The following is a 12,199-nucleotide window of genomic DNA, read 5'->3' as shown; positions in this document are numbered from 1 at the left end:
TGTTTTTCACTGTTATAGATTGAATAGCAGTTACTTGTCTTCAAGCGGGTGTGTCAGGCCTACAGTGTGTGCTCTGCAGAACTGTTCAAGTGCACATTGCCAATCATATCTGGTGTCTCTATAGCGTGCTTTTACAAAGAAAAAAGGTTTCCAGTGTAAGCTAATAGCAGCCAGTCAGTGTCCTTCAAGCGGCTCTGTCAGTCCTTCCTTCAGCGTGTGCTCTCCAGAACTGTTCCAGTGCACATTGCCAATCATATCTAGTGTCTCTATAGCGTGCTTTTAAAACCAAATTTTTTTTTCACTGTTATAGATTGAATAGCAGTTACTTGTCTTCAAGCGGGTGTGTCAGGCCTACAGTGTGTGCTCTGCAGAAATGTTCAAGTGCACATTGCCAATCATATCTGGTGTCTCTATAGCGTGCTTTTACAAAGAAAAAAGGTTTCCAGTTTAAGCTAATAGCAGCCAGTCAGTGTCCTTCAAGCGGCTCTGTCAGGCCTACAGTGTGTGCTCTGCAGAACTGTTCAAGTGCACATTGCCAATCATATCTGGTGTCTCTATAGCGTGCTTTTACAAAGAAAAAAGGTTTCTCGTGGTGCTGTGATTCCCTTTTGCCCTAGAATAATGCCCAGTTTTCAGAAGCCACGTACCCTGAACTTGAAAAGTTCTGAGGACATAGTTGACTGGCTAACACAATACACCCAATCTTGTACAGCCTCCGCTCGGAACCTTGACGCACCATCCTCCTCCAGCTTAGCTTCAGGCACCTCTCAAGATAGCACTCACCCGCCTGCCGCCACCACCAAAACTAGCACCACAGCCGCTTTACTTGGTATGTCAGAGGAGTTATTCACACTCCCGTTTTAAGAAATGAGTGATGCGCAACCATTATTGCTAGAGGATGTAGATAACAGGGATATGTCTCAGGCAGGCAGAATTAAACACATGGAGGTACGGTGTGATGATGATGATGTTGTTGTACCCGCTGCTGCTTCCTTTTCTGAGTTGTCAGATACAAGCGAAGCGGTTGATGATGACGATGCGTCCATGGATGTCACGTGGGTGCCCGCTCGGCAAGAAGAACAGGGCGAAAGTTCAGATGGGGAGACAGAGAGGAGGAGGAGATGAGTTGGAAGCAGGGGGGGGGTCGTCGCAAGGAGCTAGTGGCACAGTCAGACAGCATGCATTGGCACCCGGGGTCAGCCCGACAGCACGACAATCAACGCATGCTGTGTCCACCACCAGAATGCCGTCATTGCAGAGCTCAGCAGTGTGGCATTTTTTTTGTGTGTCTGCCTCTGACAACAGCAATGCCATTTGCAACCTGTGCCAAAGTAAACTGAGTCGTGGGAGGTCCAACACCCACCTAGGTACAACTGCTTTGCGTAGGCACATGATCGCACATCATAAACGCCTGTGGGATCAACACATGAGTACAAGCAGCACACAAACTCAAAGCCGCCATCCTCCTCCTGGTCCAGCATCTTCAGCCACATCAACCACTGCTGTCCTCCTTGCCCCCTCTCAACCATCCGCCACTCCGTCTCTCGAATTGAGCAGTTCCCGCTCATCTGCCCACAGTCAGGTGTCTGTCAAGGACATGTTTGAGCGTAAGAAGCCAATGTCAGAAAGTCACCCCCTTGCCCAGCGTCTGACAGCTGGCTTGTCTGAACTATTAGCCCGCCAGCTTTTACCATACAAGCTGGTGGAGTCTGAGGCGTTCAAAAAATTTGTGGCTATTGGGATACCGCAGTGGAAGGTACCCGGACGAAATTTCTTTGCACAAAAGGCAATCCCCAACCTGTACTCAATTGTGCAAAAGGAAGTAATGGCATGTCTGGCACACAGTGTTGGGGCAAGGGTCCATCTGACCACTGATACCTGGTCTGCAAAGCATGGTCAGGGCAGGTATATCACCTACACTGCGCATTGGGTAAACCTGCTGACGGCTGCCAAGCATGGAATGTGTGGCTCTGCAGAGGAGTTGGTGACACCACCACGACTTGCAGGCAGGCCTGCTGCCACCTCCTCTACTCCTCCTACTCCATCCTCTTCCATAACCTCCTCGGCTGAGTCCTCTTCTGCTGCTGCGTCTTGCTCCACATCAATGGCACCCCCCCAGCTCCCCAGGTACTATTCCACATCCCGGATATGGCAGTGTCACGCTGTCTTGGGTTTGACTTGCGTGAAAGCAGAGAGTCACACCGGACAAGCACTCTTGTCCGCCCTGAATGCACAGGTGGAAAAGTGGCTGACTCCGCAGCAACTGGATATCAGCAAAGTGGTTTGTGACAACGGAAAAAATTTGTTAGCGGCATTGAAGTTGGGCAAGTTGACACATGTGCCGTGCATGGCACATGTGTGTAATCTGATCGTACAACGCTTTTTGCATAAGCACACAGGCTTACAGGACGTCCTGAAGCAGGCCAGGAAGGTGTGTGGCCATTTCAGGCGTTCCTGCATGGCCATGGTGCACTTTGCAGATATCCAGCGGCGAAACAACATGCCAGTGAGGCGCTTGATTTGCGACAGCCCGACACGTTGGAATTCAACACTCCTAATGTTCGACCGCCTGCTCCAACAAGAAAAAGCCGTTAATGAATATTTGTATGACCGGGGTGCTAGGACAGCCTCTGGGGAGCTGGGAATTTTTTTGCCACGTTACTGGACGCTCATGCGCAATGCCTGTAGGCTCCTTTTGAGGAGGTGACAAACCTAGTCAGTCGCACCGAAGGCACCATCAGCGACATCATACCATTTGTTTTCTTCCTGGAGTTTGCCCTGCGAAGAGTGCTGGATCAGGCCGTAGATGAGCGTGAAGAGAAAGAGGAAGAGTTGTGGTCACTATCACCACCAGAAACAGCCTTATCAGCATCGCTTGCTTGACCTGCGGCAACGCTGGAAGAGGAGTCAGAGGAGGAATGTGGCTTTGAGGAGGAGGAGGAAGACCAACCACAACAGGCATCCCAGCGTGCTCGTTGTCACCTATCTGGTACCTGTGGTGTTGTACGTGGCTGGGGGGGAAGAACATACCTTCATTGAGATCACTGAGGAGGAGGAACGGGAAATGAGTAGCTCGGCATCCAACCTTGTGCAAATTGGGTCTTTCATGCTGTCGTGCCTGTTGAGGGACCCTCGTATAAAAAGGCTGAAGGAGAACGACCTGTACTGGGTGTCCACGCTACTAGACCACCGGTATAAGCAGAAAGTGGCTGAAATGTTACCAAATTACAAGTCGGAAAGGATGCAGCATTTGCAAAATAAATTAAAAAGTATCCTTTACACAGCGTATAAGGGTGATGTCACAGCACAACGGGAATCTAACAGGGGAAGAGGTGAAATTCATCCTCCTCCTCCCACGACCACGCCGGCAAGGACAGGACGCTTTAAAGACGTGTTGTTGATGGAGGACATGCTGAGCTTTTTAAGTCCTACGCATCGCCACAGCCCTTCGTTATCCACCCTCAGAGAACGACTCGACCGACAGGTAGCAGACAACCTCGCCTTAACTGCAGATATCGACACTCTGAGGAGCGATGAACCCCTTGACGACTGGGTGTGCAGGCTTGAACTGTGGCCTGAGCTATCCCAATTTTGCGATGGAACTTCTGGCCTGCCCCGCTTCAAGTGTCCTGTCAGAAAGGACCTTCAGTGCAGCAGGAGGTATTGTCACTGAGAAGAGAAGTCGCCTAGGTCAAAAAAGTCTAGATTACCTCACCTTTATTAAGATGAATGAGGGATGGATCCTGAAGGGACTGACAGTGGGCGATACATTCGACTAAAAAAGGCCTGATGAGATGAGCTGCCTTGGGCTAAAAATGGTGACCCTATGTAGGAGGAACAGTCCCTAATCTGCTCTGTGTCAGTGTGTATCAGGGTCCCTGAGGACAGGTGTCAATCCCTATCTGCCAAGTGACCCTATGTAGGGGGAACAGTCCCTATTCTGCTCTGTGTCAGTGTGTATCAGGAATCATTAGGATAGGTGTCAATCCATATCTTCCAAGTGACCCTATGTAGGGGGAACAGTCCCTATTCTGCTCTGTGTCAGTGTGTATCAGGGATCATTAGGATAGGTGTCAATCCATATCTGCCAAGTGACCCTATGTAGGGGGAACAGTCCCTATTCTGCTCTGTGTCAGTGTGTATCAGAGTCTCTGAGGACAGGTGTCAATCCATATCTGCCAAGTGACCCTATGTAGGGGGAAAAGTCCCTATTCTGCTCTGTGTCAGTGTGTATCAGGGATCATTAGGATTGGTGTCAATCCATATCTGCCAAGTGACCCTATGTAGGGGGAAACAGTCCCTATTCTGCTCTGTGTCAGTGTGTATCAGGGATCATTAGGATAGGTGTCAATCCATATCTGCCAAGTGACCATATGTAGGGGGAACAGTCCCTATTCTGCTCTGTGTCAGTGTGTATCAGGGATCATTAGGATAGGTGTCAATCCATATCTGCCAAGTGACCCTATGTAGGGGGAACAGTCCCTATTCTGCTCTGTGTCAGTGTGTATCAGGGATCATTAGGATAGGTGTCAATCCATATCTGCCAAGTGACCCTATGTAGGGGGGACAGTCCCTATTCTGCTCTGTGTCAGTGTGTATCAGGGTCTCTGAGGACAGGTGTCAATCCATATCTGCCAAGTGACCCTATGTAGGGGGAACAGTCCCTATACTGCTCTGTGTCAGTGTGTATCAGGGATCATTAGGATAGGTGTCAATCCATATCTGCCAAGTGACCCTATGTAGGGAGGACAGTCCATTTTCTGCTCTGTGTCAGTGTGTAGCAGGGTCTCTGAGGACAGGTGTCAATCCATATCTGCCAAGTGACCCTATGTAGGGGGAACAGTCCCTATTCTGCTCTGTGTCAGTTTGTATCAGGGGCTCTGAGGACAGGTGTCAATCCATATCTGCCAAGTGACCCTATGTAGGGGGAACAGTCTCTAATCTGCTCACTGTCAGTGTGTATCAGGGTCTCTGAGGACAGGTGTCAATAAATATCTGCCAAGTGACCCTATGTAGGGGGAAAATCCCTATTCTGCTCTGTATCAGTGTGTATCAGGGATCATTAGGATAGGTGTCAATCCATATCTGCCAAGTGACCCTATGTAAGTCCCTATTCTGCTCTGTGTCAGTGTGTATCAGGGTCTCTGAGGACAGGTGTCAATCCATATCTGCCAAGTGACCCTATGTAGGGGGAACAGTCCCTATTCTGCTCTGTGTCAGTGTGTATCAGGGTCTCTGAGGACAGGTGTAAATCCATATCTGCCAAGTGACCCTATGTAGGGGGAACAGTCCCTATTCTGCTCTGTCAGTGTGTATCAGGGGCTCTGAGGACAGGTGTCAATCCATATGTCAAGGTGTCAATATGTCATATGTCAGGTGTCAATCCATATCCATTGTGATTTAGGAATATTAGGTGATTTATGCCCTTTATGGATTAAAACCAGACTCTGCGGGGCGGGGCCGGACCGCCGAGCTGGCTGGTCGCATGCAGGACCAGCTCCTGCAGCATAAGTTTAGACGCAGATTTCTAACTGCTAATTTGGGCACAAAACCTACCGGCACCGGTGGCCCTCGCCGGGCAGAGAGCCCTGGGATCCAGGGTGAGGCTGGCCCAACAGGCTACAGTCCCCTGGAGGAGGAATCCTACCCGACGTTCTACAGGCCTACTCCGGAGGCGGGCGGGGCGGACGGCCGCTGCCTTGCCGCTTGCTGTTTGGGGCTTAAAGTCGGGCCCGCGGGGATACCGGCCCCGTTCCCCCCCTCTGGACCGGGGGGGTGATCCCGGTCTACGCCCTCGAGACCTGATCGCCTACAAGTACTCCAGGCGAAGCAGCAGGACCCACGCCCCAGGCAGTGACTCCAAAATGGCGGAGGCCATGCGGGATGGCGCTGAGCTACTTAACCACAGCAGCAGTATATAGAGCGGAATGCATACATCGCAGGTACAGACCCATAAAGTAACCATCCAACTGCAAACTCCCTTGAACCCTGGAAATCTTACCACCCTCACTGAGACAGGACCCTCAGACAGCCCCCACAAGATCCCGGTATACCCTCATTACAGAGAACCGGATCGCCCCACAGGGACTACTGTACCCCACAACCACCGCTGCGCTAAGGGGCTTACCTGACACGTGGAGAAGCTAAAACTGACCATCCGCACCCCTGTTGTCGGAGAGAAGCTCACAGGCAGAAGGGGCATAGCGGAGGGCTTGACAAGCACTCAGCAACCAGCCGCAGAACAAGCTCCCTGACACCAAATATCAGCAGCTGCAGGAGACACCTCTCAATCATCTAAAGCAGGACTTTTTAAGTCTGACTCTATCTTGCCTCCAACCATCTATCCCACTGGAACTCTGTACCACACCAACTTGAGATCCGATGCCTGGGGATATCCTCCATCAACATACTCACCTATGGTCCACACTGTACACACGGGCACACAGCCTGTTAACCTAATCGTTTTTCTTTTGTTGTTTTTTTTTGTGTTTTTTGTCTCTTTAGATAACTGTCATTTATTGGATACCTAAAGTATGGTAGATTAACCCGACAAACGCAGGATTTAAACAAACACACTTAATCTCTCGTACCAATGTGACTTAATTAGCGACAGACACACTGCTTGACACGTGACCTAATTGTCTACTCAATGTAGGATATGACTGGTTGGACAGCCTGTTATTGCTCGGAGTACTTATGCCACACTCGAGCATGATAAAGCGCGACTAATTCTAGGGCCCGAGGCTAAAGCGACGACATATAATGCACTCACTAACCTCACGCTATTGTTGATAAACGACTGAAGATCCCTTTATGACCAACCAGCATGTACCCAGCTTGATTTAGTTACTCTCACTATATGTAAACGTGTGCATGCCTCCTAAATGTTACATAGCAGCCTACTAGCTACCATCTTGTTTAAACTATGTTTTAATATATGATTTAAGCATCAATAGGACCCTAGCGTCTGTCTACAAGGCGAAATAAGCTCTCTGTTTTGCGTTTTGTAAACATATCTAATATAAATGTCAATCTATGAAAGCTAAACAACTGTACCCCTAAATATAAAAATGTGCTGAAGAAGCGAAATGAAACCAGCAAAAACTCATGATGTTCAATACCCTATGTAATCTGTTTCACTGTGTTTTATGCCTGTTCCTGCACTCGTTATTGTGACGGTGCGGGACGACTTGTTCACTTACGCACAACAAAAATAAAGAATTATAAAAAAAAAAAAAAAAAAAAAAAACCAGACTCTGCATCAACTGTGTAATTTTCCATGGGAGTTTTGCCATGGATCCCCCTCCGGCATGCCACAGTCCAGGTGTTAGTCCCCTTGAAACAACTTTTCTATCACTATTGTGGCCAGAAAGAGTCCCTGTGGGTTTTAAAATTCACCTGCCCATTGAATTCAATGGCGGTTCGCCCGGTTCGCGAACGTTTGCGGAAGTTCGCGTCCGCCGTTCGCGAACCGAAAATGTTGTGTTCGCGACATCACTAATCACCACTTAATATTTAATAAATTCTTAGTACTGTGATCAGAAAACCATTAATAAATCATTATATATTTCAAATAATTCCTAGTGTTTAAGCTTCCCACTCTGTAAATAACATACTATACCTATCTATATTTTCCTACCCTTGGTTACGCTTATTCGTTCACAATCAATTTCCTATATGGCATTTATAGACTTAAATTCTCCTATCTGTACTTTATCATCTAACACCCATTACAAAAATTAAACGTAAAGATTATCATACTAGAACTATAGTTGGAGTTGTCGATGCTAAAAGTCTCAATGTTTAACTTAGCTATCAAATCAGTCTTGAAACCAATATTTATATACGGACTATCGATTTAAGGTCAATTGTAACAACAGAGACCCTTCTCAACCTTTTCCTAAACTGTCAATAATTCAGTAACAGTGCCTTATGGTCCCAGTGATTGTGTATTACTTATTCCTTCGGTAATAATATTACATTATATAAAAAAATCTATCATATTGTCATTTCTTCAATTATTGACTTACAGCCTCTCAATACTGTGAACACAGAAAACATCAATCTCCCCTTTAATTAACAATATTTCCTGAGTGGTCCACCTTTCTAAACATTAAATATCATAATTTAAGTGATAACCTGGTCCTAATTTCAAATGTTCAAATCCCTCCATATACATTTTTAACCCTAATTCCCAGTGCCTATTTGGTGTATCAAGTGATCAGAGTTGGGAAGAGTCCCTGCATGTGACCTCAGTCACAAGTCCTTCATCAAAACATTAGTATTTCTGTGAATAGTGTTCTTTTTCATCAATACACCCTCTCATCGTTTTTCTTATATTATTATTCCTTCTTTGGCTACCACTTGGGCCGGAGGCAAAAAGCGAGGGAGTGAGAAAAAAAAAAGGAAAAAAAAAAAAAAAAAAGGATTATATCCCTTATATTATACAGCTTCTCTCCTCCGTCCTTTGTCTCCATCTACTGAATTATTCAATTCAAAATTCTGCTCTCTAAACCATTTCGAGATTGCTGTAACATCCGAAAAAGAGTATGTCCTTGCGTCATGAGAAACAATAATTTTACAAGGATAACGCCATGAATATCGAATATTCTTCTGTCGTAGAATCTTTGTGTAAATTGCAAACGTTTTTCTTTTGGCCCTGGTATAGTATGAAATGTCCAGAAAAATCATAATGTTGCTATGTGGATCATTCAATCTAATAAGTCTTGATGCTTTTAAGACTTGTTCTTTCATTTTATATGACGAACAGCAGATCATCACATCTCTAGGCTCACTTTGGGCCACAAAATCTGTTTTCATAACTCTGTGGCATCTTTCGAAAGAGTTTAATGAATTTGTCATTTGGATGCCTAATTATGAAAAAATCTCCATTATGTAATCTTGCAATTTATCACTATTAATAGATTCTGGGATTCCCCTGATTCTAAGATTGTTGCGTCGAGAATGATCTTCAAGATCTGCAATTTTAAATTCCAATTCTGCTATTTTTTTTATTTAAAGAAAAAACGATTATAAATAGGATGGCGCAAATGAGAGAAGGATCTTAGTACATGCAGCAACCAACAAAAACAAATCCTGGTAAAACGATTTGAACATAAAATAACTTACAGTAGTGATGGTGCGCAAAAAAAAAAAAATATCGTATTCACTATGGACCTCTTATAGAGAGTGAAAGTAACCCTGTGTACATAAAATAAGGTGTTTACAGAGTGGAAATATTATAAATAATTGAAAAACAAACAGTGGTTGTGGTGAAACAAAGCACAATCTGTAGGTATACTTGCAAACTTGGAAATCACTCTGACACCTATTAAGGAGACAAAAACAGACAAAGAGCTCCTAGTGCAGCATAGTAATTAACTTATAAATATATAGAATAAAGCAAACAGAGGTGCCTTTTAGGTGTTACACTCACAAGATTGGAGTGGTAAAAGCACCACTCGTTGCTATAGCACTCAGGGAGGATCAGCCCCTAGAGTGCGTGGGATCCGTGGAAAGGAAGCTTGCAATCCGGATCTCAGGTAAGTATACTTTATTAATTTAAATTTAAAAACAGCAAAACTTGTTGTGGAGGTAGTTAGTCCGCTCACCAGCCTCAGGAAACCGCAAAGAAAGTTCCATATACTCATGTAATGTAAAAAAATCTTCCGGCTGCTATCCTGGCTGCTGTTGCTGACTGTCTCCAAATCACTTCCTGGTTTTATATTTCATTATTTACGCATCTCTGAACAACAATCTATACATAATATCGCTGTTTAGCTATTATTTATGTGCTAGCTATACATTCTATGTTTTACATATATAATATTTTAAAGTAATTCTAAAAACCTGCATAGTAGTGAATGGGATAAGCATAGAAAGGATTCCATATAAGTAAATACAATTTTAAATACTTTCTAAATGTTTTCCATCAACAGAATAGGGGCATTTAGCATTTGTATTATAGCAAATAAAATAAGTACAAATGTTTAGGATAAAAAAAAAATGATATCTAAAAAAATTATTATTTCTATTTAATTTCAGGACAAGGTCAATGGACAACACCTTTCACTGCATGCGTAATACAGAGATAAAAGTTAAAACTGACTTCTCCTGTTTTTTCTGAAAAAAGAACCAATGATATTGTCAACAAAGTAACCTGAAAATGATGGCATTAATTATACCATGAAAAGACATTACAAACGAGAATATCTTCCATCTCGTTACAGAGTAACTAGGTTTTCGTATTCTAATTTATATCTCCTAAGAGTTTAAACAATTTATGTCACGTGTGACAAAAACTAAACAAATGTTGCTTCAGTTCATTAATTTGCACATTTTGTAACACTGGTTCTTCTAGATTTCTTACATGGAGTTCGTTTATCATTTTCTATGAGTCACCACTTTTATGTTAGATTAATACTTTTTGGGTTTTGGATGATCTGATAAGAAAATTGTTGATTTATATTTATCTGTATAGAGAATAGTGAATAAATCAATAAAGGAATTTAAAATGGTTTTCTACTCTTTCATTTCAAGATGTTATGGTCTGCAAGGATAGATACTAATTAGTTTAATAGAAGCTGTTCTGCAGAAACAGAGAACTATGAAAGTTTCATTTTTTTAAGGTTATGCATTTCCTTTTAATGGTTCTACTTACATATGCAGTTTGCTCCTTACATTCAACATATCAATTTTTCTTTCCTGCCCATTTTCTGACAATTCAAATTACTCTGTTCTTCCACATATCCTCAAGAGAATGTTGACCTTTCACTATAATTTCATATCTATCTTTCTTCCTTGATATACTTCCATGCATCTGTAAACTTTACTATCACACTTTCCTTCCTACTCTAGTTTGATTGGGATATCCTCTTTAGAAGCTCAATACTTGTATAACCTGCAGATTGAAGGCATCAGACATTATGCACTTTATCAAAAGAGTAGGTTTGGGCACCCCCAGTAGTTTCCTCAGCATGTATTATTGTGGAGTACAAAAATGTTGGCGTCAATGTTTGGAAAATTTCTATATTCTGACAGGGAAGAAGGAACAGTGTCTACAAAGTAAACAGCTGAAACTAGGATATATAAGATGTCATCTGGATTTTCAGTATACTGCAGTCTACAACTTAAGTTTGAGATAAATCAATAGCCACTAGACTTTGAGAGATGATTTGTGGCTATGGGACAGTCACTAAAACAAGTAAATAAAGTGAGATAGTGATCAATAGAGGGGAAATACGGAGGAGAAGTAAATAAAAAATGTATATATGTATATATTTTATATTTTATGAATATTGATTTATCCTATATTGGTTATTTTTCTCACTTGATCTGTGAACCAAAAGGCAGGAGAAAGCTAAAACTATTATATTATTAATGTTATTCATTAAAGAGAGAATTCAGAGTGAATTTCAAATGTAAGGTAACAGTAAGTGAACAGGAAGCATTTTCCAGTTTGGCTATTATGATCTTAAATTTGAAATTCACTTTGAATTAATTCATTTTGAATTAATTCACTTTGAATGAAATTCACGTTGAAAAATATATATCTGCAGTACACCCATTTCCTCCCTTTTGGTTCATCTGATTCAGTTCTCAAATCAGGTTTTTTGTAGTGAACTTCTACCAACATGACACTTGGTTGAAATGCACACATTTCGAAAAATGTTCTGTTTTTGGGAAAAATGTTGGAAACATTTACCATATTTCTAAATTTAAGGCAACCCTTATATACATAACTTTGATGGCTTGTAAATAACTTTACAATCTGCCTTAGAGCTGGCTTTTGGATAAAATGGAGGAGTGAGTCAATAGGCAGACATGTTGCAGGGTCTTTACTAGCCCAGAACTGCATAGGTGTGCATTGGCTGGTAGCCCACAATCTCATTTCTTTACAGGGCTGGCCAATAGGTGATATTCATAAGTGGACTGGACTATCTGGGGTTTAACAGGCTACCAGTCTAGTATGAATGTGTATGATGTCTCTGAATGCATTTACAAGTGACCAAGAATAGACAGTGCTTATGACATTCATAACACCATCCAACTGTCATCAGTGGCAATGGAGCTATAAGAATCAGCATGTATCTCTTAACCATGCACTTACCACTATGAACGCTCTGTCACGTGTGCAGGTCATTTTGTATGTCAATATTTTGTACTTGCTGTTGCATGTAGTTATTAATAATCTGGCTGT

At 43.1% G+C, this 12,199-nt stretch overlaps 1 protein-coding gene across 3 annotated transcripts in view; it reads left to right on the top strand.

The window, feature by feature from the left end:
- TPO (thyroid peroxidase) overlaps positions 1 to 10,476 on the top strand; it is a 211,446-nt gene extending 200,970 nt beyond the window's left edge. For all 3 annotated transcript variants that reach the window (XM_063442213.1, XM_063442212.1, XM_063442214.1), the window contains one exon: positions 10,045 to 10,476. In XM_063442213.1, coding sequence (XP_063298283.1) covers positions 10,045 to 10,083 — 39 coding nt within the window. In that variant the 3' untranslated portion in view covers positions 10,084 to 10,476. The remainder of the gene's footprint in view (positions 1 to 10,044) is intronic.
- Positions 10,477 to 12,199: the final 1,723 nt, after the last annotated feature.

The sequence above is a fragment of the Pelobates fuscus genome, chromosome 2 (genome assembly GCF_036172605.1).
Source record: "Pelobates fuscus isolate aPelFus1 chromosome 2, aPelFus1.pri, whole genome shotgun sequence".
NCBI classification, from domain to species: domain Eukaryota; kingdom Metazoa; phylum Chordata; class Amphibia; order Anura; family Pelobatidae; genus Pelobates; species Pelobates fuscus.
This window is presented reverse-complemented; position numbering and strand designations above follow the sequence as displayed.